We start from the raw sequence: 27,379 nt of genomic DNA, 5'->3' as shown, positions 1-27,379 counted from the left end.
GGATTCTTTCCTAACATTCCTCTGCCTACAAGATTGAGCATTTCAAATGCCTTGTCCATATCTTAATGTAAGTATGATTTTATCATTGACAAGTCTTTTTAATTTTTCCTTTTAAAAAAATGGTACTTGTAATACATTCATATTATTTTAGACAATTTGTGACGAATCCCTGAGAAAAAACAATCAGATGGTATCACGTTTCCAATAAAATATTTATAGTAAAAATATGACAAATTCATTATGTTTATTTTAAATTTTAAAAATGGATATCATCTGATGTAGCGTTTGACTTTTGTAGTTTTGTACATAACCACGGAAGAAGTTGAAATGATTATATTGGATTTTGTGTACGCTAAGAATAATTCAAACAACATGGACAAATCAAATTGAAATGGGTAGAGAGAATTCCAACATAAAAGCTATAAGAAGTTGCTTTCATCTTCAAAACACTATTTTTTTTTTTTTTTTTTTGCACCAAAAAAATGGCTATAGAGGAACAGAGGAAAAAATAACACAAGGGAAGAAAATCAATATTTGTTGGTAAACCAAGTGTATTAAGGGTGGATGTCCCACGGCGAGTGGAAGACATGAGGCGTTGTGTGGAAGGCTCTGAAAGAAGATTTTGGGGGATAAAAATAGAAGTTTCGTTTCTGGGGATGACATCAGAACTGGGGGTGGGGGCTGGGGGCGGGGCCGGGTCTTAGCATACAATTCAACTGTACAACCTACCACGGTTGAATAAAAGCACCATTCACCTCCAAAAAGGCCGAACCCCATTTCCATATCAAATACCATCCTCATTTCTCCTAGCCCTCCTTCCCCATTCATGTCCACCACCACCACCACCCCGTGCCGTTGAACCCACCACCACCACCACCATGCAGTGCCTCAACCGCATCTGCTTCATCTTACCCCAAGAGCTCAATGATATTCACCCTCTGGATCATCATGTTTCCACAGAGAAACAGAATCCCAATCCCAATCGCGCTCGCGCTCGCGGTCGAGGGTGTGGCACCCAGGTTCTTGCCATTCTTCAACACTTCCTAAGCCGGTTTCATGACTTGAAATGGACTAGTTTTTGTCACTGCCACCCGCTAACGAAGCAGGCCTCCGAGGTGTTTCATGACATGGAAGGCGTGCACGTTTCTGACAAGGTCGTTGCTGGGAACAACCCCAGGATATTCAGTTTCTCCGAGCTCTATATAGGGTCCAACGGATTCTGTGAGGATGAGGTTCTTGGAAGTGGAGGCTTCGGGAAAGTTTTTAGAGCAGTTCTGCCCAGTGACGGGACGGTGGTCGCGGTGAAGTGCGTGGCGGAGAAGGGAGAGCCGTTTGAGAAAACTTTTGTGGCAGAATTGGTGGCGGTGGCTCAGCTGCGCCACCGTAATCTGGTTAGGTTGAGGGGATGGTGTGTTCATGAAGAGCAGTTGCTCCTTGTGTATGATTACATGCCCAATCGCAGCCTCGACAGGATACTTTTCCGGAGACCAGAGAATTCACTACTTCTTGGCTGGGAGAGGCGGAGGAGAATAGTTGGAGGCTTGGCCGCTGCACTTTATTATCTCCACGAGCAGTTGGAAACTCAGATCATACACCGGGATGTGAAGACCAGCAACGTGATGCTTGACTCCCATTACAATGCCCGGCTGGGTGACTTTGGACTGGCTCGGTGGCTGGAACACGAAATTGAAATTGAAACCAAGACCAATTCAATGAGGCATCATCAGTTTCGGTTGGCAGAGACCACCAGAATTGGTGGCACAATCGGGTATTTGCCCCCAGAGAGCTTCCAAAAGCGAAGCATGACCACTGCAAAATCTGATGTCTTCAGCTTTGGAATCGTAGTGTTGGAGGTGGTTACGGGACGGCGGGCAGTGGATCTCACATATCCAGATGATCAAATCATTTTGCTTGATTGGATCCGACGGCTGTCCGATGAGGGGAAGCTTTTACAGGTAGGGGATAATAGATTGCCAGACGGGTCTTACAGGCTATCTGACATGGAGCGTCTAATTCATCTGGGCCTCCTCTGCACACTCCACAACCCCCACTCACGACCCAACATGAAATGGATTGTAGAAACACTTTCTTCCCAATCTTCCACCAGGCTTCCTGCTCTCCCATCATTTCAATCCCACCCTTTGTATATCTCTTTATCTTCCCCAAGTGAAACTGGAACAGACACTACTACTACTACCACCACCACCACCACCAATACCACATTCTCTTCATCCATCTATGTCACAGCCACAGGAGAAACCATATATGCCACAGCAGAAAATGGAAGAATTACCGAAACAAACTCTTCCAACAGCCGCCAGCAAAGCAGTATTTTCCCCATGGTCCAAACTCCACAAGAGATATCCTATAAGGAAATTGCCTCTGCAACAAATAATTTCTCAGAATCTCAGAGGGTGGCAGAATTGGACTTTGGAACTGCCTATCATGGCTTCCTTGACAACGGTCACCATGTTCTGGTGAAGCGGCTTGGCATGAAGACGTGCCCAGCACTGCGGGCACGTTTCTCAAATGAACTCCAGAACTTGGGGAGGCTCCGCCACCGGAACCTGGTACAGCTCCATGGATGGTGCACTGAGCAAGGAGAGATGCTTGTCGTCTATGATTACTTGTCAAATCGCCTACTGAGCCACCTCCTTTTCCACCTAGATAACAAGAAAGTCCATTCCACCCTGCATTGGCGTCACAGATACAACATCATCAAATCGCTAGCTTCCGCCATTCTTTATCTCCATGAGGAATGGGATGAACAAGTTATCCACAGAAACATTACCTCTTCTGCCATTATCATTGATGCTGACATGAATCCAAGGCTCAGTTCCTTTGCCCTAGCGGAATTCTTGACACGAAATGAGCATGGTCATCATCAAGTCACCGACCCAACCAGATCAGTCAGGGGGATTTTTGGTTACATGTCACCAGAGTATATGGAATCCGGAGAAGCAACTCCAATGGCTGATGTTTATAGCTTTGGCATGGTGGTGCTTGAAGTGGTTACCGGACAGATGGCAGTAGATTTCCGATGGCCTGGCGTGTTACTGGTGAAGAGGGTTCGTGAATTGGCTGAAAGGAAAAAGCCACTGGAGGAAATGGCTGATTGGAGGTTAGATGGAGAGCATGATCAAGAGGAACTGGTGAGACTGATTAAACTAGGAATGGCATGCACACGCTCCAAACCAGAATTAAGACCCAGTATGGGGCAGATTGTAAGCATACTTGATGGCAATGATAAATTCTTTATGGAAGAAAGACAAAACAAGGAGAGAAGAGAAGAATGGAAACAAAGAAATGCTTGTTCTTTGTCGTTGATCAAGAGAATCCAGGCCCTCGGAATACAATAGAACTGACCAAAGAAATATAGGACATGACAGATAGAGAATGTATACCTTTTCTTTTTCCTCTCTTTTTGTTCCTCTTTCCTTTATCAGCTATTTTCCAGATAGCTGAGAATGTTTAGTGGTTTTCTTTTTCTTTTCCTGCTGTTGTATATTGCTTTAGGTAATTGATGTAAATAGCAAGGGGGTAGTGTGCCTTTGGATGTATGCTTATGATAATTTAGACAACTTCTGGTTAAGCACTGCCAGAATACTCTCTATACATAAGTAATCCAATATGATTAATACACAACAGGAAGAGCAGATTCAGAAGAGAGAAAAATTATTCAATGATAATTTATAGCAGTAAGTCCTAGGATGGTTCAGATGTCTACTATTTGAAGAGGAAATCATAAATGGTGTATGTATGATACAGCAACAATATTTTTTAATAATACACTAAATACATTTTTGGCATATGTACACACAAATATACCAAATCTAAACTCACTTTGAGTTGTTTTTTTGCTCATTATGCTGCCCGTGCACTTAGATTAACTTCCTGATATAGGAATTTCCTCATCACCATCAAGTCCAACCCAGTCAGTAAGAGCAAAGAGGAAATCCCTGAAGCCAGCCTTCCCACTCCTGTTCCCATCCATTTCTTCTGCATTCACAGGAATCACCAACAGAAGGTTAAAACAATTCACAAGAAAATAAAAAATAAAGAGAAAATAAAAGCTGCAGAATCATTGTAGATGGGTGGTACTGAATCGTGTCCTAGTAATATGTGCAGATGATTTCTCGCAGGGAGAAGCCTCATTCAAAGCCTTGACCATGTCCCTTTTGTTCAGCTTTCCATCACCATTGTTATCAAGAAACAAGAATGCATCAACTATTGTATCAAATGTGGCTTCGAGCTGTGGTGAACCCATCTTTGATGTCTGAAACATATCCCTAAATGATTTTAGCCCATGCCACCGACACAAGAAATTTAAAATAAAAAAAGAATTATTAAGTTTATTGGGGATACAGGATGAGTAGAGGTGGAAGGTTCCATTAGGAGATAGATGAGACACAGAATAACAATGAACTCATTGAATTGTATCCCTTGACTCTCATCAGCATCACAGGAACAGAAAAGATCATCAATTTCTTGTTCTGTAAGATGGAGTTGCAGTTTCTGTAGGCATTTCTTTAGTTCCTCATGGTCAATAATCCCATTGGAGTCTTCATCTACCAGACATAGAGAGAAAGATATGTAACCTCCTCAGAGACATCTCAGAACTACAAAAAGCTTAACCACAGAAAATCACTGAAGTTTTGAACTCACCATACTGTGCAAACACGCCTCTTATATTTTTCAATCCCTCTTTGAATTGAGGGAACCTCATGATTATGCTGTCAAATGATCTGAAATTGTTACGCCCTGATGTGTTTCTCTTGACTTCCATCATTTTCCTTTCAAGCTTTGCATCCAACTTCTTGTACTTGTTTGAGGAACCACAGCGGAAAAGCATCACTCCTACTTTGCTGGAAAAGGACTTCAGAGCAGTGCGAGGGTAAAATGTGCCTTAAAAACAAGAGACAAAAGATAATCAAAAGTAAGCAAGCAAGTAAGATGAAACTACATTATATTTTAAATCTCATATCCCAGGTGTTTCACTTGTCAGGCAAAATTTCATCACCTAAAGGTACACAATACATTTAAAAACATTTCTGTCATTCAAGGTTGGGAATAAAAAATGACAAAAAAAAAAATATTGATACTGTTTCTACCACCACAGCAGCATAATCAGGGGATATGATGAAGAAATGCTGGGAATTTTCATTATTTGGAGATTGCAACACATGAAAAAAAAAAAAATTACAGATGCCCTACTTGGATACTCTCCAGAAATGTCTTAAATAACCCAGAAAAGCAATATGTCACAATTTCACTTATTTAAGCAACTAGATTGTAGAAGCAAAAAGGGAATTTTCTTTCCACTACTTAATATGCCCACAGCCCACAACTGTAGCCCCCACCCATCTTCTCACTTTCTCGTTAAAGGTCAAAAACAAAAAAGGTGTGAGGGTGGTGATGATGCGTTAGTTGCATAGGCAGAGGAAGGAATTTTTCCTTGGGAGACCATTGTAAGTATTACTAACTATTAAGCAAGGGCTTTTATTCAGTAAACCCATAAATTTAAAAATAGGCATAAGACTTAAAATAATAGGCTTCCATTTAGTTCACTAGAGATTCAGACGCTGTCAAAGTTATCACTTCTGTTATGCTTTCAGATGCTCTGACACCCACACAGCACAACCTTCTACTGGACCACAGTAAGCAGTAAATGAACAGCTATTAACAGGTCAGGCACAATTAACATGTTAAGCAAGTGAATGGATGGTAACTTAGACAACCTAGATATATTCTATGCAGTTGGAAGACTTAGAAGATACACTCCTAAGTTTTGGAGTTTATCACCTAAGGAAATTTGAGAAACACTTCAGATCTTGGCATTCACTACAGTAGCTAGATATCTCCCTGTTCTAGAAAGATTATAATTGGATATTAATTCCAAAATATCCCTTCTCAGTAAGGAGATATTTGTTGTCTGAGAGAAGTCTCATTACTACATCAATCTATACTGCACACTTCACTATAGAAACACTGATTATTCTTTCACTACAGGATAAATTGTCAAGAAACATAGTTGATTGTGTTACTTTCAAGACTCAGCTAGCAGTTGCCTCATAAAGGATGAAAAGTATACCCTCATGATAGACCTGGCTCACTAGTTGAAAATATGTCAATGAAAAAGTCATTAAGTGATGTAATTGTTGCTATTGGATTTGTGGCGGGATCTAACATATTTATCAAAATATGTTACCAAGACAGTTGTTACATAGTAGAGTTATTGGTCAACATTAAGGCTTAACTGAGCTTGTCCGTTGTATGAAACAATTTAATAATGGAAGTTCAAACAAGAAGTTCCAATGGAGGATCAGAACACTGAGGAAGGCTAGACCTTATTAAGAACACCCTATCAAGCCTCCCACTTTATTTTATGCCCCTCTTTGCAATTTCCAAAAGAGTAAAGATCAGATTAGGAAAAATTCAAAGAGACTTTTTGTGGAGAGATAAGGGAGAAAGAAGAAAGATCCATTTGGTAAATATGGTCAGATGTTTGTAAGGATAAGAATTATAGAGGATAGGGTTTAAGAAAATTGGAGGGTCTTACTGAAGCCTTGCTAGGCAAATGGTTATGGAGGTTTTCTCTTGATTGGGAGAGCTTGTGGACAAAGATTATACATGGAAAATTTGGGGAGCTGGAAGAGGGATGGACTACTTGAGGGGTGACGGATTCTTTTGGGATGAGCATATGGAAAAACATTAGAAGAGGTTGGGAAAATTTCAGTCTCAGATTAACTATCCAAATCAGAAATGGTAGACATACAAGATTCTGATGGGATAGATGGGCAGGGGAGTTTAAGCTGAAAGATGTATTCCCTTTGCTTTTTAGAATAGCCCCCTTCAAAAATGTTGCAGTTGCAGATTTATGGGATTGGAGGAGGAGGTAGAGGTGGCCATTGGGAGGTTCATTTTAGAAGATCCTTATTGAGATTACGAGACAAAGGAGATGACCCAATTTCTGGAGCTTATTTACCCGTTGAAAGTACAAGAAGGAGAGGACACTTTATTTTGGAAATATTATAGGAGGGGAAATTTCAATGTCAAGTTTATTGAGAGTAATTTAGCATTCTTAGCTAAAGAGATTTGGGGATCCCAAGCTCCCCTTAGAACATGATTTTTTGCATGGGAAGTTGTTTGGGGGAAGGTCTTAACAATAGATATGTTAATTGAAGCAGGGATGACCCATTGAATAGATGTAGTCTTTGTAAAGATAATGAAAAATCAGCTAATCACATCTAAATTACTCTAGCTAAAGAGATTTGGGGATCCCAAGCTCCCCTTTGAACATGTTTTTTTGCATGGCAAGTTGTTTTGAGGGAAGATCTTAACAGTAAATCTATTAATGAAGAGCGGATGACCTATGGTCAACAGATGCAACCTTTGTAAAGATAGTGAAGAATCAACTTATCATATCTTAATTCATTGTGATAAAACAAGAGTGCTATAGACTTTTCTGTTATCAGTCTTTGGCTTGAATTGCATGTTTCTGGTTTTAGTGAGAAATCTCCTCCTTGAATGGAAATTTAAGGGGCTAGATCAGAAGAAAAGAATAGTTTGGTGAATGGCTCCAATTTTCTTATTTTGGTATATTTGGAAAGAGTGCAATTGAAGGACTTTTGATTATGAAGAGTTCTTAGATCAAAGATTGAAGAAGTTCTTCATTAAATTACTACTGGAGGGGTCCCACACTTCACTAGAAATGGAGAACCCCTCAATTTTGGATTTCTTAGATATTCTTCCTTGTGGTTAGCTTGCCTTGTTTTTGCAGGCTAACCTTATATATGTTTGGTGCTTGTTTTGGCATGTTTTGTGCATACTGCCTGTATACACAGGATGCAGCTCCTCTTTTCGGTGCTTCTTAATATATCCTTTTGTTGTCCATAAAAAAAATACTAAATAAATAAAACACAAGTTTCAATGCCCATTTTTCTGATGTAGAAGTGCTCTACATAACAAGAAAAGAGTTTGAATTATTGTTTGGGATGCACTATCATGGTTCATTTTTGGAAGAAGCAAAATACACTTGTGGAAGAACCGTTGCTTCCCATGAGAACATAAACTGGTTTTTAAAGCCAGCACAATATCCATTAAATGAAGAAGAAATATGAATTCTACCACATCCTTCATATTGTATCTGATAGGTTTACCTGATTTGCTACTTTGTTTTGTTAGGCACATTGTTTGTCAAGACTCCAATTCATCCCACCATAAACAGGCAACAGTAAACATCTTTGCATCTTTTTCCAGTCTTTGTTTTCATTTTCTTACCTCCTTTTTTCCTTTAGGGTACATTAAAGAACTTCAAAGATTGTCTCTTTGAAACATAAACAATCCTACTCCAACTCAGCTGGCTTCAACCCCCAAAATACTTTGGAAGCCGCCCAAATAAGATTAAACTACAGCTTGATGGTTTTTTATCCTTATGAAGCATACCTTCAACCAAGACAAATTTTTTGGACATTCAACAGGTATGAAATGATCATGAATCATTATACACCAGTATTCTTAGTAGGCGAAAAGAGGGTGTACAAAACCTAATGGAAGGCCAAACTGTCTATCTATCTATCTATCTATCTATCTATCTATCTATCTATCTATATATATATCTATATATATATATGTATGTATATATGCTATTTTGACCTCATTTATGCTCTCTATGATTCATTAATTTACTTATTACAGTGTAGCAGGGCCAAACCATCCAGATAGGACTAATCAGATTGCCGGACTACTGACAACCTCAATGCATATTTTTACCACAAGTTCATAATTTACATCATTGCTTCATGAAATTTTTCTGTATACAACTTGATTGAACTATGGGAATCCCCAATAAATTTGAAACTAAATCCATATAATCTTCTAAGAATGGAAGCAATTAGAAAATTATGACCATGGCGTCCTGTAATCAATTTTCTTAATCAAGCCATGCTCTAAATGAGCCCAAATCAAAGAAAGAAAAGAATTACATTAACAAGGATTAATTCATATATATAAGATAGTTTCAGTCAATGAATGTACACAAAACTCTAGAGATCACTACAAATCACAGTTCTGTTTTGAGGATTGCTATTACTCTGAATCATATCAATCAACTACCCAGAAACCCTTAATCCTGTATAAAATGCTAATACTGAACATAGCCAGGAAATGTACAATAATACATATCACAAAAATTGCCAGAAATTGAAGCTGAACAGATAAACGTAACTCAATATAATTAAGGCATTATTCACTTATGCTGTGTTGGGTAGATGAGAAAATGTATGAAAAACTGCAGGAACTAAACTGTTAAGGTAAACCAAAACAACATAGGCCATAAAAGTGAAGTTTTCAAAGGTCTTTTCTCTGCTCAGCAACCCAAACATACATTAAGATGCTTGAAGCGCATTGCTTAACATTTCAAAGAAAATAACAGTCAGAGAGATTGAATGGTATATATGCACACACAGAGACAAAAGTTGAAAAGCAAACAAAAAAAGACTCACCCACTGATTGTTTCATGGGTTTCGGTGGGACGAAAGTTGAAGCCTCAAAAACCAAGAGAATGAAGGAGGGCAAGTAGGGGAGAAAGCTACTGAAGCACCAAAGGGTTTATGAGGAGGAAGATAAAAAAGCATATCTCCACCAAGTGGAAATGCCATAATAGCTTCCAGTGCAATCATACCTCATTCCCCCCACAAGTAACTGTCATAACCGCACGCTAGGGCTTCCCTCTTCCGCTTCTCTAATAAGACTCTCAACAACCTTGGAATTGCTTCTTTGGTTTAGCTTTTAACTTTAATAATAGCTTTAATAATAGCTTTAGGCTTGAGCTCATCATATCATTTAACTACAATTCCTAATTACTTATCTAATTATGTCAAAATTACGTAAATATGACTCAACCTCCCCCATATTATTTATTAATTTTATATATTTAAAAGTTATAAAAATAATAAATAAATAAAAGATTGATTAAAGCAAAATTTTATATATTTCACAATTTATAAGAATTAAAAATATTTAATAATTAATAATTAAATAAAATTTTAAACAAAGGTAAAAATAAAAGCTTATTTGTCGTTTATCTCCTAAATAATTATTTAAATTAATCAAGATTTATAAAAATAAACAATCAAAACTTAAAAACAAGTAGAAAATATTTTTAAAATAATAGCTTATAACTTGAAAATCTTTAAAAAAAAAAAAAAAAAAATTTAGAGTGTGTTTGGCAATAATTTTAGGAAACCTTTTTACCTTTTTTTTAATACTTAAAATATAAAAATTTTATAGTGTTAGAGAAGTTAAAAACGTTTTTTAGAATCACTATCAAAGGAACTCTTTGTGGTGATTTTAGATAGTGTTTTTAGTTTAAAAAATGTTCTTAGCCTCAAAAGCCTTTTTGAAAAAAAGTTAGATGTTTGGCAAATTTTATAAAACATTTTTAAAAATTTGAAAATTCACTTATAATATTAAAAAATTACTTGTAGTGTTTTTTTAGAAATACTTGATAGATAATTCTCTTAAAAATACTTTTAGAGAAAATATTTTTACTAAAAACACTTAATAGAAACATTGTTAAAATAGTTATAATCATCTTAGAATGCGTATGACAGTTATTTTATGAAGTATTTTTACTTTTTTAGTTTTTGTAACACTTAAAAAATTTTATTTTTCTAAGTGTTAAAAATAGTAGAAACATTTCTCAGAATCATTGTAAAATGTACTCTTAGAGTGCATTTGACAATGATTTTGAAAAATATTTTTAGTCTTTTTTTTTCAAGTGTTAAAAATATTTCTCAAAATTACTAACAAACACACTCTTAATTTATATAGAATTCTTTGTTATTGGTATATAAAAAATGGACCATTTCATTCCTTCAATAGGACCTGAAATGATATGTCATTTTTTTATGACCCCTAAATCTACAGGTTTATAAAAACTTATGTCAATTATCCTAATCTATAAAATGAGTATATGGAATAAATATTTTACATTGAATTTGTTAAAAAGGTTAATTAATAAGAGTGTGTGTTCGGGTATTTGTTTTTGAAGCGTTTCCAGTGGAAGTGTTTTATTTGAAAATACTTGTAAAATAATCACTTATTAAGTGTTTTTCCATAAAACACTATAAGAGTGTATTTAGCCGTCTTTCTACTTTTTTTCAAAAAATTTTAAAAAGTGTTTCTTAAAATTTGTCAAACATCCAACTTTTTTTTTTGGAAAACCTTTTTTTGGATAAAAATTCTTTCTAAAATCACCACCAAATGGGTTTTAAGTGATTTTTTAACATTTTAAATGATTTTTTATATTTTTAAAAATATTTTCTAAATTTTATCAAATACTTAATTTTTTTTCAAAAATATTTTTTAGACGTGGAGTCCTTTCTAGAATCATTGGCAACATGTATACTAGGCAAATTAAAAATGAAAATACTTTTCTTGTTTAATTGGATATAGAAGCATCATATTATTCTAATTAAAATATGTAAAATGCTTTGCTAAAATCATTTTATTAATTAAAGTAGTTAGATTTTTTCTCCCTTATTTGTCACCTAAATTCAATATAAAATTGGACACAAACCCCTTTAAATATGATAATGGGGGTGGCAAAGCTCAGAAAAGAATTCAAATATGGAGGCAGTGTAAGAAACCCAATCAGATTGCAGCAGTTGCGTGAGAAAAAAGCAACTCGTTATACACTATTATATTATTCCCCGGCTAAGTGGAAGCCTACCTTTCCACTCAATCACTTCTTGTTGTCCTTCAATAAATAAATAAAATTAAAGAATCAACTGAAGGCAGGATCAAGACCCTGTTTACTTTTTTGTTTTGTATGGGAGTTTGATTTTGAAGCCATACCCAAAAGTACTTTAAGATAAGAATAGGTGTTACTGTTGTTAGAAAGTGTTATACTATTAAACTTTGCCTGCAAATTAGGGCAAATCTCTTGGTCTTCATTTCTCAGCTAAAAAGTCACATCACTGGCCAAAAGGAGAAAGAAAAAGGAAAAGAAAAAGAAGATAAAAAAGAAACAATGGCATGTAGTGGCAAGATTTTGGTAATGGCGTTTGGTATGAGGTAGGTAACTGCTTAAAAGAGTTTGTTAAAATGTGCATCTCATGACCATGGGTGTAAAAGGGCAACTGAGAATTGAAGAAATGGTGTCACTAATGTTGAAAGGATCTGCTTTGAGGATGAATATACAGACCACTGCTACTACAGTTGGCAAAACCCACAGAACATAGTAAACAAAGAAAAAGGATGACCATGTCCTCCTGCACTTCATCCCATATTGGTCATCATCCACTCTACGTCTTGCCGCATGTTGTTCTCCAAAGCCAAGGAGCTTCCACCAGTAAACAAGGGCCTTGACCTCTTTTTCATCACTGCAGCCCGTGAACTTGCACCCATTGGAGAAATTGGGCTCCCACTTGACGTCAAGCAGCTGTCCACAGAGCAGTCACCAATTCTGGCTGGGACATTCACTGCATTTTTGTTTTCTAGAGCTGCTGCAATTTCAGATAGACAAGGCATTTTTATGGTCTCAAGTGGGTTCATCCCTTCACAATCATTGGAGACCTTGATCTGTAGTTCAGAGAGCTCTTCCCTAGCAGCTTCAAGCCCTGCAGTTGCTGCAGCCTGATCTTTGAGAGCTTTGCAGGCTTTCTCAAGTATTGACTGCAGGTATTTGCCTTGTGCTTCAATCCTAAGTTGAAGATGGCGCTGAACCTGCTTAAATAAAGCCACAATGATATCCTTTTCTTCAAGAAAATTATAATCAAACCAGCAGTTTGCTAACAGGATAGCCAAAAACTCTCTGTTTCAGCCATGTTTGCATTTTTTTATCTTGAGTTCTTATAAGGAAAGTCTTGGCATTTTAGAGATTGCATGAGGGTATTTCTGCACTGATGAATTTTGAAGTAATTGCTAAGGCAATTAAGGGTGGGTCATAGTTATGACTTTTGACCTCATCTGTGCTTGTACTCATCATGCATAAGCCCTTTTAGTAACCTATTGTAGAATCGTTCAAAGTGTCTAATGTTAGCCCGAAAATGCACAGGCCACTTCTAAACACAGACCTGCAGCCTGGGCTGCATTTGGCCAATCAAAGAAACTAACCTCCAGCTGTTCATGCAGTCTTCTTTGAACTTCCATTTGAACACGCAAAGCCTCAGTAACCTGATAACCACTGTTTAAAAGACAGAGACAACAGAGCAATTAGACAATAATGAGATAATAGTGAAATTAGACAACTTTGGTAGTTAAAAGAAAAAACATTTAACATACTCATTCAAGTCTTGAGGTATCATTCTTGATGATGATGTTGAAGATGAACCAGTGTCTTGACTCTCTGCAATGCAAGATGCTGCAATCCAAACATAGAATGGTTATGAATCAATTCAAACACTGCTATTTGTCACTCAGTGCATTGACCATTTTCACCATCCAGTATACCATTTATACACTGCTTCTATTCTCCTGGATAAGCTCTCTCTCTCTCTCTCTCTCTCTCTTTCATTGATAGGTTACAAAAATTCTCCAGACTTCAGAAGGGTATTCAAATCAGAAGATATCATGTCAAAAGGGGCAAATCCCACTAAATATCTAAAATTCTATTGAGAGAAAAATTTTCTCCCAAAACAACCTTAGATCCGGTCAATATAGGAGTTATCCTAAGGGATGTACCCCCCATGTTTTGCATTAAAAAAATTCATTTCATGGCTTCAATTTTTGGAAATATTCAAGTTCTGCAGTTCCTTTCATTTAATTTAACAGATTGCGTGTGCATTAAAAGAATCAAAATGAAAAACATGCAAAACTACGCTGTGTCTATAGCAGAATGCACAAATTCCTGAAGTGTTCTATGGAGATCCATGTCAATACCCTCCTTACAGTTGTCAGTTAACTCCTTGCATGATTGCTTCCCCAACCGGTATTTCTGCAAGGATGAGGCATAAAGTACAAGGAAAAAAGTTATGTTTATGAATATGATAAATCATATCATCAAGAAATTATGACTGGAATCTCTATAACTGTCAGCAGGGAAAAGAAGAAAACAAAAAATGAAATTGTAAATAAGTCATCAAAATTGTACATTTGAAAAATTGAACATCCTCTAGCTTTAAGTCTCCAATGTAATCATGTTTTTTTATGTCCAGAGTTTCAAAAAAACTTGAGCCTCAGTCAATTGCTATGAAGTATCAGAAAGAGAAAAGCAAACATGGGACCTTGGTAGATTATTAAGTAGATTCCAAGTTTTATTTTCTCTGGCATATTGGCTGACACAAAAAAAGCATAACAATTCTGAGCTCATGATCAGGAAAAAGAGAGGACAGCAACAACAAACCTGAAGATGCGACTTCAAATGATAAAGGGTGAGGCCTTTTACCCCCATTGTTCTCATGATCGTCTTTGGAGTTGCTTCTACCATATATAACAGGATAAACCAAAAAGTCAGATCACTAACCCATTAATAATGTTCAAAATCCAAATAATGAAAAGAAGAAAATGTATGTCATCTATGTACAGTTGGCAGCTACGCAAAAGTTGGTACTGATTTATGAGATGTGCGCATGTATATATATATATATATATATATATATATCTATGTCCAGTTTGAATCCAGATTTGGTTGAATTCCCCCCAGACTAGCATACATATGTATATATATATATGTATGCTAGTCTGGGGGGAATTCAACCAAATCTGGATTCAAACTGGACAACCTAGGAGCTCTTCTGGAGGCACAAGAATTGGCCCACCCAAGTACAACCACAACTCAAAAATTCTTGGTTCATGTAACATGCATTTATGAGAGTTCAAATATGGGTGAACCTACAGCATTCCAGCTACTTAATCAACAATACAATTGATTTTCTAAACTACCCTATGGTTAATTACTTACAGATTCAGGCTCTGGTAGTTCAAAGAGTTCATCAATGCCATAAGATTTTAGAATTTCTTTATGCAAACCACAACAAGGACCTGGAAAATCAGGACTATGGTTTATAAGCTACGTCCTAGCACAATCATTACTGGTAAAGTCGAGTTGGACTCAGCTGTATTCCTAGTTTACCATGAACCAACTTGGGCAAGGAGATTGTGTCCCAACACCCAGCATAGGCATGACTAGGCTTTGCATTTTTATTTTTATTTTTCTCTCTCTATTAGGGTTTGGGGTCAGTATTCAGAAAACCTCATCCAAGCTATAACATAGCCATTTGCATTCACAAACTGCAACTACTCAAATGATGGAAGAAAAGAAGAAAATAAAAAGTATCGATTGCCTAATGGAACAGTTGTTAAGTCAATGAGTTAGCAATTCATCAGCACACAAAAGATACAAGATGGATTGCACATTGCTATCTCCATGAATGCTCCTATCAAACCCAAGTAAAATACAAGAATAAAATAGCAAATGCATATCATCAAAGTAGCAACTGTGGACAAAAATAAAAGAATGAATTCACAGTGGCATATCTCCCAACCTTATCTACATTATATGAAACTTACTATATGGGTGTGTTTGGTATGCAAAGATAGGAAGAACAAGAATAGATGTGGAGGTTAGAGGAAAGTTCTAAGTTGGCACTGTTCTTTTATGGAGAAGAAGTGGAAGAGAGCTTGGAGGGCTGCCCCCTTATGTTTGTTTTGGACTCTTTGGAAGGAGAGAGATAGGTCATTTGAGGATGCTGAGTGTTGAAGAGTCATCCATACATGGAAAATGAGTTACCTTATCAAAATTAGTTACAAGACTATCTCTCTGTTATGAGAAGTCTCATTCTCATCCTTATATATTAGTTATCATAGGCTCTCTCTTACTTCTTATCTGTTATCATAAAGTCAATATATTCTGTAAATCACTCAAGTAAATTCAATATATAGAATAGCAAAGTCTCCCAAAGCTCTAGAGTCTCTTATTTATTAAGTTGGTATCAAAGCAGATTCATTCACGTCAATGGCTACCTCCTCTCAAAGCAATCAACAAATCTTTATTCTGTCTCAACTTTTTCTGTTTCAGAACCTCGCTCCAGTAATGCTGAAACTAGACAGAAACAACTACACCTTCTAGCACTCACAAGTCTTGCCGGCAGTCCTTGCTCATGAGCCGGAAGGTTATTTGTTTGGGATCACGCCCACCTCAATATGTTGACTATGGAAGGATGAAATTAGGAAACTCGTGATATTGCAATTAAGAAGAGAATTAGGCAATCCCATAATCAAAGGAATTTGATGTAATTAAGTTAGGAAAGTTCCTAATTTTGGTGCTAGGAATTTTCGTATATTTATGTGAGTATCTGTACAAGCTAAAGATCAAGGAAAATAATTTTTTTCCTTTTATTCCTTCCATCTCTCTTCTTCTACAGAGAGGATCCTGGTGAGGTACATCAATTCAACCCCTAGTTTTGTCATCTGGAAGAAAACTGACCAGTCCTTAATGAGTCGGTTATTAAATTCAATCGGAGGCCATGTTTGGCTATATGGTACATTTTACTAACTCACATGAAGTCTGGAGTATTCTTGAAAAATTATTCACTACACAATCGCACAAACTGCAACTCCGTTTTCAGCTTCAGTCAGTTAAGAAGGGATCCATGACTGTAAATGATTATATACTAAAGATGAAAGCTATTGCAGAGAATTTGTCTGCTGCAGTACAACTAATTTCTGATGAGGAACCAATTTTGTACATTCTTGGAGGAGTGGATCAGAAGTATGATCCTGTAGTCATAAATCTTACCTCTCGATGTGATGAGGTAACCCCGCAAGAAGTCCAATTTATGGTACAAAGCTAGGAAATGAGATTAGAACAAATAAATTCAACAGCAAATCTGGCTGCTAACTTCAATCATAATTTTAAACCTAGCATCAACAATCAAGGCAACAACAATCAATTCAGTCAAGCTCTAAACAACAATTACTGTGGTAGAAGTTGTGGTTGAGGTGCCCATAGAGACTTGAATAGACCAACTTGTCAATTGTGTGGGAGACAAAGGTCATTCATTACTTCACCACCAACCATCAATGATGAAGCTTGGTATATCGATAGTGGGGCTACTAATTGCATTACAGCTAATCTGAATACACTTTCTCAAAAGACATAATGCAAAGGTAATGAGTAGCTGGTTGTAGGTAATGGTCAGCTACGTCATATTTCTCATATTGCAAAGTCCTTAATTAATTCAAATGCTGATTTTTAACCATTATTCCTGAATCATATTTTGCATATCCCAAAATAACCAAAAAACCTGTTAAGTGTCTTCCAATTTACTAACGGCAACAACGTCATTGCTGAATTTTACTCTGATGGTTTTTTTTTTATCAAGGACAAAATTACAAAGAGGGTACTGTTGCAAGAGAAGCTTAGCAATGGATTGTACCCATGGATCATCACGTTTCTGTTTTAAATGAAGGAAAAGTAAATTATTTTGCAATAAAAGTTTATCAAAAAGAGTTCTTGAACAGAAAATAAAAGAACTAACAGTTGTATAGCGTTCAGATCATCTCCACAAGGAACTTTAGATCAATTCTAGAGATACAAGTTTTCGGGGTGTGAGTGCACATTGGAAGCTCAAAAAAATGTATTTCAAAATGAGAGCAAGAGGGAACCTAAAAACTAGAAAACTAAAGGAAAGCAAACTCCAAGAGCAGAAATCCACCGAAATTCCTTCTCTCAAGCTCCACTCCTTAATAGGACTCTAAACTTGTGCTTGCAACTTTAGGATCATGCCAAGGGTTTATACCAAAGAGGTTCCAATTGACATGAACATTAACCACCTCAACAAATATCAACTCAATCCAATTGTTCTCTTTTGGAACCTTGCAATTGGATGGTTCACATGGGTTCCTCCGCATGTCAAAAGGTATGCATTTAATTTATAAAACCCTTGCAGTAAAGCACAGGTATGGTAGTAAGGTTGCTTAACTTTTGGCCCTCACAACTAGAACATCCTAACCCCTTCTCCCCATGGTTATTGTAATCACTGTCCTAAGTTAGATTCTTTTAAACTAAGCATGGTTAGATCACTGGTGAGCTGGACTAAGACATGGAGACCTCAGCTCCTCTCACACCTTAGAGTGGTAAACACTACCTAAGGAAACAAAACAACAAAAGCAGGAAATGAAAAAAGAAAATTGAAAATAAAATTGAAAGACAAGAATTGAAAGACTTTTCATTCATTAAAATTAAGAAAAAGAAATGCAAGATTATAGCCAAAAACTAAGTTACTCATACTCTTACTCCTGAGAACAAATATCTAACTTATTTTCCCTCTTATTTCCTCCTCTCCTTTGTATATTTACATTTTCTGTTTTTTATAGGAGAAAATTCCCCCCCTCCAACTACTCTACAGCTACCTCATCTAATAATACCTTGTGCATACTCATGACCTGAGTGTGTCAGTGTAGCCATCATTTTTTTATGTGGTAGTTTGGAATGGTTGGCTACACCCCTCTTTTTTAGTATGACGGCATAGTGATGTGGATGGATCAATCAAAGCTCTAAAGATGCTATTTTGAGATGTTGCCTTAATGAATGTGCAATGATCAGAAGAATTGGTAAGAGCACAAAGTGGAGAGATCAAGGCAATGCGCTGGTGTAGATGCTCTCTATGGTGCGCTTTGTTGTTGGGGGAGGGAATTAAGCACTTTATAATCTTGGGGAAATGCCCTTCTTTATTAGTGGAAAATTGCACACTTAGGACTGCACTAACGTGCATTGTGTTATTGGCAAAAGATTTGTGCACCTATGATTGTGCTAAAGTGCACTTAGTGAGAGTTGTACAGGCTTGGGGCAAGGCATGCGCTTCCTTCTAAGCGCACTTAATAAGCGCAAAATGTTGAAACTCCTAAGAGAGGTGCACTATTCACTCAAGCGCACTTAAATAGTGCACAATTTGAGCAGGGTCCTCAAGTGCCCTCTATGATAAGCATAATGCAAGTTAAGCCCCTAAGCCCCTAGGTGCGCAATATAAACTGCCACTCAAAGGTACGCAATTTAAGTGCATTTCTCCAAGTGTGCAATCTAGATTGACACTCCCAAGGTGCGCAATTTGTATTGGGCTCTTCATAGTGCATTGTTGAGCTAACTTTAGATTGAGATGCGCTTTCAATGTGCGCTTTCCTCACTTAGGTTCATCATGCTCTGTGATTAGATAGTTCTCTATTTATGTTCAAGTCTGAAAAAACAATTCTCATATTGTTAGTGTACGTTGATGATATCATGATTACTACGAATGATCAAGTTAAGATGAAAAGATTATTGAAAGCTTAAATGCACAATTCGCCTTAAAGAACTTGGGATCACTAAACTACTTCCTTGGTTTTGAAGCTCCTAGAACCAAGTCTAGAATCTAACTCAAAAGAATTATACAAATGATCTATTGTCTAAGGCTAACATGTCAAATGCCAAAAGCAACCAAATGCCTATGTGCCAAGGAAGAAAAATTCAGCTTGCTAACAGTGATCCATTCAAACAACCAACTCTATTCAAGAGCATCATTAGAGCTTTGCAGTACCTAACCCTAACCAGGCTAAACATATCATTTGTTGTAAATAAACTGAGTCAATATTAGCAAGCACCAACAGTTAATCACTAGCAAGCTTGTAAACATATACTAATATACTTAAATGGCACTCTTGACTATGGGCTTCTCTTCTCACCAATAGTAGAAATGACACTCGAAGGGTATGTTTGATGAAGATTGGGCTAGCTCCCTAGACGATAGAAAATCCACAATAGGTTATTGTATTTATCTTGGTGGGAACTTAGTTGCATTGTAAAACAAAAGGCTACTTGATCAAGCATTGAATCAAAGTATCATGCCCTTGCCAAGCTACAATAGAACTTATTTGTTTACCATCTTTATTCTCTGAACTTTGGAATTGAGATAAATAGGTACCCTACAGGTTGGTGTGATGATATAGAGGCTAAACAATTTGCTTCTAACCTAGTCTTCCACTCAAGAACAGAACATATTGAGATTGATGTCCGTTTTATCAAAGACAAGGTTATTGCCAAAGAATTGGAGATAAAATATGTGCCAATAAAAGATCAACCTATCAATATCTAGTCATTATCTATCTCTCAATTCCACTTACTAAAAGAAAAGCTTGCTATTGTTCAATCCCCATAGTTTCACTAGAGGGAACATGTCGATGAGTCATCCATGCATGGAAAATGAGTTACCTTATTAGAATTAGTAATAGGACTCTATTAGGACTCTATCTCCCTGTTATGATAAGTCCCATTCTCGTTCTTATCTATTAGTTATCATAGGCTCTCTCTTATTCTTATTTGTTGTCATAAAGTCTATATATTTTGCAAATCACTCAAGTAAAGTCAATATATAGAATTGCAAAGACTCTTAAAGCTCTAGACTCTCCTATTTATTAAGTTTGTGCAATCCAATCAAGCTATTAAATATTCTTTGAAGATGAAGCTCTAGACTCATAAAGCTCAAACAGTGGAGTGTTTGGGAAGATGGAGGCTAAAGTTCTCTCCATTCTCTCTAGATGGTGGAAGATGACTAACTTGAAATCCGAACCCCTAAAGGGGAATTTATAGAATTCTCTATTTGCCTTAAGTGACTTGAGCCCACATCAACTTAGGTTACTTAAAAAAAAGTCCTAATTGATTAATTAATCCAACAGTGTCATCTAATTAATCAATTAGTCCAATCTAGAGATATCGTTCACTAAGTCTTGTGAAATCTTGTGTAATTATCAAAACACTCTTATGCACATAAGTGAACCTAGAGCTTATTCAACCCTCATAAACCATATCATCAAAGTATATGAGCTCGAGCAAGGACCACTAGGACTCATAACTAACTCCCTCAAAATTTAATTCTGAAGTTGATTCAACATCCCACTATAAAGAATTAATTACACTCTAGTATCTTATGTAAATGATAACAAAATGAAGCTCGAGTCCATAACCTACTATCCACTACTATTCACAACAACCCGGTGCTGGTTGTTGTAAGGCAATCAACACCCGGAGGTTTGGGCCCCCATGGAGAGTCCTAAGGGCTTGGTCATGAAAGGTTCCTTAGTTATAAAAAAAAAAAAAAAAGTGTTCGTAATCTAACAAGATAGTGCTATCACCTATCAAGATTACCTCTTCAATATTTGAATTATAGATTCCACCTATTATAGAATCAATTGACATACTCTAACTTCAAGGAGCATACGTCAAATTTCCACTAATGAATGCTATGGCCATAGTCTTTTAGATCACATGTCTTTTGGATCACCCAAGGAGAAACTATCTTAATCCTATGGGATATCATGGTGCCTCTATTGAGAATACACGTTATTACCAACTTCCATCAACAGTGACCCAATCTATAGGGATATATGACCACTTTAGGGTCTTACCCATAAATTAAAACTTCTTATTGATTTTGACACAAACTCAATATCCTCTTAAGGTTGAGAGTCCATGTAGTATAGTAGCTTGGTGAATCATGATGACTAATAGTATTACGTCATGATTCACTGTAGGTCCTATCCAATATATATACACACTAGTACACTCACCATGGGAAACTCATCCCAACAGACAAAACAAGTCATTCTTTCAATTAGGAGGTAATGCATTACAGTCTCTATTGGATTGCCCAAATCCATAAATTGATTGTGAACAACTTATCATCTTGCAAGGAATCCATGACTTGTATTTTTTGTGGAACTCCTAATGTACTCAAATTATGTACAATGCAACTAATATAAACATGTAGGCTTAGATGACCAACTAATGCATATGGGATAACAAAGGGAAACCACAAGAAATATAAATAAATAAATTTATAAATGAATTTTGATCTATTACATCATGTCATGCTTTTTAAGGCTTTATCCCAACACAGGAGACATGGGGAAGTGACTCAATCATGCCAAAACAAAGAGAGGGTTACCATATGAACTTTGGTTAGCCTATCAGGCATATACCTTTGAAACATGTACTAAGGCCACATGAAAATTTAAGTGATATAACCAAGGTTAAAGTAGTGAATGGTTAGTTGATCTTGAGGATTACTTTAAACCCAATGATATGTTACACCTAATACATCAGCTTCACTAAAATGAGACTTATTAGTTTTATTGAACGATATGAACAAAACTGTTCAATCTACCCTAGAGCATTTAGGTGAGGAACCAATTACCTTTTGAGTTAAAATGAAACAAAAGTTAAAGGAAAAATATGTCCCTACATATCATAAGAGACACTTGCTAGATCAATAGATTAACCTTAGGCAATCATCCTCTAATGTGACAAACCACTTAGCTCACTTTAAGGAGATTAAATTGAGATGTGAAGTGGGAGATGAATCTTAGGTCCTTGGGTAATTGTGGCAAAATACATTACTGGGTTGAGATCAGAACTTAAAAGAGAGGTGAACTTTCATTCTCCTAAAACTTTAGAGGAAGACTATCACAAGGTTTAGAAATTAAGTGTAGCAACCCACACCCAACATGTAGATATTGTCTGTTCTAAACCCAAAGGGGTTCTCACAGCTTTAAAATGTCTCTACAAGGTTAAGAGGAGCCCATACATAAATAACCCCAGTAACTTTCTCCCTTATCCGATGTGGGATATCACAAACACCTCTCATGCGGACACAATGTCCTCGTTGTATCTACAAGATTGTAGGGCCAAATAAACAAACACCCCCTACGAGGCCAAACAAACCCCCACATCGGGGTCGAGGATCGACTCTGATACTATTTGTAACAACCCGCTCCCAACAGTGTAGATATTGTCCGCTCTAGGCTCAAAGGGGTCCTCACAACTTTAAAACGCGTCTACATGATTAAGAGGAGTTTATACTTATATAGCGTCAAGAACTTTCTCCCTTATCCGATGTAAGATATCATAAACACCCTTTCATATAGACACAACATCCTCGTTGTGTCCTATAAGATTACAGGGCCAAACAGACAAACACACCTCACGATGCCAAACAAAGCCCCATATCGAGGTTAGTGATCGACTCTGATACCATTTGTAACAAATTGCACCCAACCGTATAGGTATTATCCGCTCTGGATTCAAAGAGACCTTCACGGCTTTAAAACGTCTCTACAGGATTAAGAGAACCCATACATAAATAGCCTTAGTAACTTTCTCCCCTATCCGATGTGGAATATCACAAACACCTCTCATGTGGACACAACATCCTTGTAGTGTCCCACAGGATTGCAGGGTCAAATAGACAAACACCCTCTACGAGGCCAAACAAACCCCCACACCGAAATTGAAGATCGACTCTAATACCATTTGTAATGACCCGCTTGCAACAGTGTAAATATAACCTCACAACTTTAAAATGCTTCTACATAGTTAAAGAGGAGTTTATACTTATATAGCATCAAGAACTTTCTCCCTAATCCGATGTGGGATATCACATTAAGAGACAGCTTAAAATTCCTAGTTAAAGATGTATGACTTCTCAAACTATGGACTCTTATCATTCTTGAGGTTTATCTCATAATAAGGTAAGAAACAAATTAAGGGTTACTAGCAGTGTTAAAACCAATTAAATTATTTCACATGGTAATAACAACACTAGTTAAGGAGTAAGCAGTAATAGGGGTGGAGAATCAATTTCGATAATCCTTGCTCATTGTTTCTAACATAGAGTATCATCATTCCACGATAGGGGTCGTCATATAGCATCATGTTGTCCATGTCACACTCTAACTATAGGATAAGGGTGAGTATTCACAATAAGGCAAAGATAATAACCAAGTTTATGAACCCTTATATTATATGTCTAAACCAAGAGAGGATTTTGAAAAAGAATGGACTAATGATGAGACCCACACTATTGTTATGAGGTGCATTTCATCCTCTCTGGCAATAACAATGGGTGGAAATGCATGTATTTTCAAACTTATATTAAATTTGGGGATAAATTAGCAAGCTCATTATTAATAGTGGTAGCTCGATGAACATCATTTTTGAAGCTATTGTTGCTAGGATGAAACTTCAACTTGAATGACATCTCCATCCATATAGAGCAACTTGGGTAGACAAAACTTCATTGCTTGTATATGAAAGATGTCCAGTTCCTATCACAATGGGAGACTACTCGAATAGAGACTGGGATGGTGTCCTTCTCATGGATGTTTCTTATATTCTTTTAGGTCTTGGCTATATGACTTTGATGTTGCCTATTATGGTAGGGAAAACACTTATTGGTTAAAAGATAATAGAAAGTCTACCCCATTAAGCCTTGATAAATCTACTAAAAGGGATAGCAAGCCACAATTAAAGACATCAATTGAATTAATCAATTCAACATCTTAGGCACCTAACATTTTTACTCAAGATCTTAAGAAGCGAAACTTTCTTATATTAACACGAAATGAGTTTGAGAAAGAATGACACCCATAAAAATAAATAAAAAATAAAATAAAATAAAATAAAAAGTAAAAAATAAAAATAAAAAGTTTGAAAAAGAATGACATAATTTAGGTGTGTTGTTACTTATGGTAGTTAAAAACATTTCTCATTGGTTTTTAGCTTTTGATATCACATTCCCATCTCAAGTTAACAAATTTTTGGTTGAGTTTCAAGATATAACTATTAAAGACCTACCTAGTGAGTTACCATCCATGGAACAATAGCATGTTAACTTGAGATTCAAGATACAACTATTGAAGACCTACCTAGTGAGTTACCATCCATGAGGAACATTCAACATGCTCTTGATCTAGTTATAAGATGTAAAATATCTAATTTCCAATGCCATAGACTATAGACTGGATCCTAAAGAGAGCTGAAATAAATGGGCAAGTAGATGGACCATTGGAAAAAGGCTTTTTTCAGCATAGTCTTAGCCCTTATGTTGTCCCCACCTAGCTTACCTCTGAGAAGGATTGTTTTTGGAGACTGCATAGATAGTCATGCATCATCAAAATAACTATTAAGTATAGGTTTCTTATACCTATGTCAGATGACATCTTAAATTTAATGGCAGAATCAGAATGATTCCTTAAGATTGATTTCCATAGTGATTATCACTAAATTCATATTTCATCAAAAGAGGAGTAGAAAACTGCATTTAAGACCCAAGATGAACTTTATTAGTGGTTCACGCCCTTTGGGTTATCTAATTTGCATAGTACATTTATGAAGATTATGACACAAATTTTGTGTTCTCTCATAGGAAAGTTACTAGTAGTCTATTTTGATGATATCCTGATCTATAGTCTTAAGTCAAGAAGAGCGTTCTATGGCATACTCCAACAAGAAACTCAATGAAGCTTAACAAAGGTATTCCACTTATGATAAAGAATTCTATGTTGTTGTGTAAGCCCTTCATCAGGGAGGAATTATCTATTATCTCAAGAACTTGTGCTGCACACTAACCATGAAGTATTGGGGTACCTTAGCTCTCAAAGAAAGCTAAGTGCCAAGCATGTTAGGTGGATAATGTTTGCCTATTAAGAAAATGTTAGGTGGATGATGTTTCTTCAAGACCACATATTGGTTCATATGTAGTGGATGAAGGATGCATGTCTTACTCATCCTAATTTTGATGTCATTTATCAAGAAATTCAAGATTGTCATCATCGAGATCACATTAATTTCATCATTTGGAGGGTAAAAGCTATGCCTTCCTCATACTTCTTTTTGAGATTCTTTGATTAGGAGTTGCATAGTAGACATCTAGTTGGTACATTCCTCTACTATACCACACAACCCTCGGAAAAACGTTAGTATGAATTTTGTTCCTGGGTTGCTAAGGCTTGAAGACACGATTCTATTTTTGTTATGGTTGATAGGTTTTCCAAGATGGCACATTGTATCCTTATTTTAAATCAAAACATTTTATCCCTGTTTGGATAGGGCAAATCCCTCGCATGTAGCCAAATTATTCTTTAGGAAACCTCCACTTAATTGAAGCCTATCTCAGAGCAATTATGACCTATAGCAAGAAAAATGTAGCAACTTTAGAGCAGTTTGATCACCACTTGGCTGTGAACTAGCAGAATTTTAAAATGCATTGTGGCGGTTTGAGACTTGTGTGACACTTAGAAGAGTGTTACATCCTCTGGTCAAGTTCGCATTTGCTTCTTCTTCAAATAGACACAGTAGTAATGCCTCGACTATAAAGCGTGCCATAGAAGGATTAACAAATTTGCCCTAATACATCCAATAGCGCTGGAGAGGTATTTCCATGAAATCTCAAACTAACGGTGGCAAAATGTATTCAGCCGAAAGGGGGAGGAGCACGAAATTTAAACTTCCCTAACATTCCAATTAGGAAAATTAGGAAAAATGAACCCAATTTATTTAAAAAAAAAAAAAAAAGATTAATAAGATTTCAATAAAATCAGTTAGGTTCAGCAAAAGGGCAATTAACTCGCAAAACCATAAAGCACTTAATGACCTCATTTAGACCACTTCCAGCTTCCTTTTCTTGTTTCTGAAGGCAAATAAATTGCTGTGATTTTAGCCGTCACCAAACGGTCCCTAAATTAATCATCATCCAATAATAATAATAATAATAATAATAATAATAATAATAATAAACCCACAACCGAAAAAAAGAAATAGAAATCACAGACACACAAACAACATGGTAGATAAGGAAAGTGTTTAAATTGAAGAGGTAAGGTGAGAGGAGAAGATCGGAGAACGCACTATCGGGGCCACCGAGTTGAGTAACAGCATCAACAAATCGCTCGTGGAGCTCGGCGGTCCAGCGGAGGCGGGGCTTGGGATCGGTGGTGAGAACCAAGCAAGCATCGCCGGGCAGATTGGTGCCGTCGAGAGAGCCCTGGAAGTCGGCGTGGGCAACGCCTCCGTCGAGCGGAAGGGAATGAATTGCAGAGTACATTACGCGGAGAAAATGAGAGACCAGGAAGTTAAAAGTCGAAGATTTTCGGGGCTGGGAGCCCCGAAAAGTGTCGAAGAGAGGAGAAACGGCTGCTTCAAATGGATGGTTTGGGTGTTGATATGTGGGAAATGAGATTAACAAGGCATAAGGCATGCAATTGTATTACTAAAACTAAAAAATATATAAAAGAAGGAGAGAGAGGAAGAGAAAGGAGAAAGGAACAGAACACAAGAGAGAGAGACAGCGATGTCTTGTTCTGTCTCTGTCCTTTCTTTCTCTCTTTCTCTCTTTCTCTCTCACTGGCTAATCACACTGGCCAACGTGCTGTCTCGCTGGCATTTTCATTCTTTTAATTTTTTTCCCATTTTTTTAAAATACTTTTTCTCATTAATTTTTAGAAAATTATATCCACATGAATAATAAATTTGTCTAAGATAAAAAATAAAATAAAAAACTCGGATAAAATGACCAAACTTAAAAAGAAATATACATTTCCGAATATTTACATAATATTAACGTACTAA

At 36.6% G+C, this 27,379-nt stretch overlaps 3 protein-coding genes across 6 annotated transcripts; 1 reads left to right on the top strand and 2 right to left on the bottom strand.

Annotated features, from left to right (window-relative positions):
* The first annotated feature begins 752 nt into the window (after positions 1-752).
* Positions 753-3,560, top strand: LOC117914846 (receptor like protein kinase S.2). Its single transcript, XM_034830344.1, has one exon. It carries the CDS (start codon positions 879-881, stop codon positions 3,357-3,359), a length of 2,481 nt encoding a protein of 826 aa, XP_034686235.1. The 5' UTR covers positions 753-878; the 3' UTR covers positions 3,360-3,560.
* Positions 3,561-3,662: 102 nt separating this feature from the next.
* LOC117914847 (probable calcium-binding protein CML22) lies at positions 3,663-9,718 on the bottom strand. 3 transcript variants are annotated; one of them, XM_034830346.1, is made up of 5 exons: positions 9,504-9,718; positions 4,684-4,905; positions 4,366-4,568; positions 4,102-4,276; positions 3,663-3,999 (listed from the first exon to the last, which is right to left on the bottom strand). In XM_034830346.1, the coding sequence occupies exons 1-5, from the start codon at positions 9,517-9,519 to the stop codon at positions 3,887-3,889; spliced, it is 729 nt and encodes a 242-aa protein (XP_034686237.1). In that variant the 5' UTR covers positions 9,520-9,718; the 3' UTR covers positions 3,663-3,886. The 3 variants fall into 3 exon arrangements, with proteins under 3 accessions (XP_034686237.1, XP_034686236.1, XP_034686238.1); XM_034830345.1 differs by having other exon boundaries at positions 4,666-4,905; positions 9,504-9,715; XM_034830347.1 differs by lacking the exon at positions 9,504-9,718 and adding an exon at positions 5,112-5,327 and having other exon boundaries at positions 4,666-4,905.
* Positions 9,719-11,918: 2,200 nt separating this feature from the next.
* Positions 11,919-27,048, bottom strand: LOC117914682 (protein PHR1-LIKE 2). Of its 2 annotated transcripts, none has more exons than XM_034830122.1 (6): positions 26,660-27,048; positions 14,348-14,424; positions 13,885-13,939; positions 13,288-13,366; positions 13,120-13,189; positions 11,919-12,729 (listed from the first exon to the last, which is right to left on the bottom strand). In XM_034830122.1, the coding sequence occupies exons 1-6, from the start codon at positions 27,006-27,008 to the stop codon at positions 12,283-12,285; spliced, it is 1,077 nt and encodes a 358-aa protein (XP_034686013.1). In that variant the 5' UTR covers positions 27,009-27,048; the 3' UTR covers positions 11,919-12,282. The 2 variants fall into 2 exon arrangements, with proteins under 2 accessions (XP_034686013.1, XP_034686014.1); XM_034830123.1 differs by having other exon boundaries at positions 13,894-13,939.
* Between the last annotated feature and the right edge of the window lie 331 nt (positions 27,049-27,379).

The sequence above is a fragment of the Vitis riparia genome, chromosome 5 (genome assembly GCF_004353265.1).
Source record: "Vitis riparia cultivar Riparia Gloire de Montpellier isolate 1030 chromosome 5, EGFV_Vit.rip_1.0, whole genome shotgun sequence".
In the NCBI taxonomy this organism is placed as follows: domain Eukaryota; kingdom Viridiplantae; phylum Streptophyta; class Magnoliopsida; order Vitales; family Vitaceae; genus Vitis; species Vitis riparia.
The sequence above is the reverse complement of the archived record's forward strand: the minus strand, read 5'-3'. Positions and strand labels throughout refer to the sequence as shown.